Here is a 1,128-nt window from a genome sequence, read left to right on the forward strand (position 1 = left end):
CACAGATTACAAACCCTCTCCAAGGCCCCTCAGATTTAGTGTCATTTTCTCTTCTTTGTTGATTCTACTGGGACCCAAATACAAGCAATATAAACTCTGTTGTCACCTATAACCTTTCTGTGATGAAAAAAAGATTGGATCATTGTCTCTTGAGTGCAGGACAATGTAAGGCTTGTTTGTCTAGAAAATCCTCTTTCAGTACAACTAACTGTTCTAAGATTGATAACCTGAGGCTATGGGTTAATTCTAAAAATAATATTGACAAGTTTAAAACAAAACAACCAAAGCCTACAGTTGAAATATAACTTTCATGTTTAATTTTCTATAAACAAGGATTTTTCACACATCTTCCAACTCCTCTTGCCACTCTTAATCCAAGGTAACAGTAGCATTTATACCATCACGACAAAACGTTCGCTACACTGCAGTATACTCCAAAAATTTAAAGTAACTGGATCGAAATAGCAAATTCTTTCTCTATAAACTACAGTTCTTTTTTGTCCCTTAAGGCAGGTGCTTCCCATTGTAATGTTCTCTCTATACTACGCAAAGTAACATTCTAGACTCTATGAACGGAATTAACATTTTCAAACTATAACCTCATTGTTACTTCCTTTCTGCCAGCAAAGTCCTCAGGAATGCAGGGCTCGCCACTTGTCCAGGGGGCCACGTTCGGGGATGTATTTGACTCCGCAGCCGTCGGGGATGAGGCGCTTCGCCGCCACCTTGTCTACAAGTTCATCGGAGTTGAACTTGGTAAAGCCCCACTTTTTGGAGATGTGGATCTTCTGGCGGCCGGGGAACTTGAACTTGGCTCTGCGCAGGGCTTCGATCACGTGCTCCTTGTTCTGCAGCTTGGTGCGGATAGACATGATGACCTGGCCGATGTGGACCCTCGCCACTGTGCCTTGAGGTTTCCCGAAGGCACCTCGCATGCCGGTCTGGAGCCTGTCAGCGCCCGCGCAGGACAGCATCTTGTTGATGCGGATGACATGGAAGGGGTGCAGCCGCACTCGGATGTGGAAGCCGTCCTTGCCACAGCTCTTCACCATGTACTTGTTGGCGCAGATGCGTGCGGCCTCCAGGGCTTCCGAGGAGAGCTGCTCGTACTCGTCGGACACCATGTGG

General features: G+C 46.2%; 1 protein-coding gene across 2 annotated transcripts in view; it reads right to left on the minus strand.

Annotated features, from left to right (window-relative positions):
* Positions 1 to 294: 294 nt before the first annotated feature.
* Positions 295 to 1,128, minus strand: part of LOC114636039 (60S ribosomal protein L10-like) — a 987-nt gene continuing 153 nt past the window's right edge. Inside the window, exon 1 of one of the 2 annotated variants that reach the window (XM_028784345.1) lies at positions 295 to 1,128. This exon is cut by the window's right edge and continues 153 nt beyond it. In XM_028784345.1, the coding sequence (XP_028640178.1) occupies positions 633 to 1,128 (496 nt within the window). In that variant the 3' untranslated portion in view covers positions 295 to 632. The other variant, XM_028784346.1, reaches the window with a different exon arrangement.

Source organism: Grammomys surdaster, unplaced genomic scaffold (genome assembly GCF_004785775.1).
Source record: "Grammomys surdaster isolate TR1022 unplaced genomic scaffold, NIH_TR_1.0 121408, whole genome shotgun sequence".
NCBI classification, from domain to species: Eukaryota; Metazoa; Chordata; class Mammalia; order Rodentia; family Muridae; genus Grammomys; species Grammomys surdaster.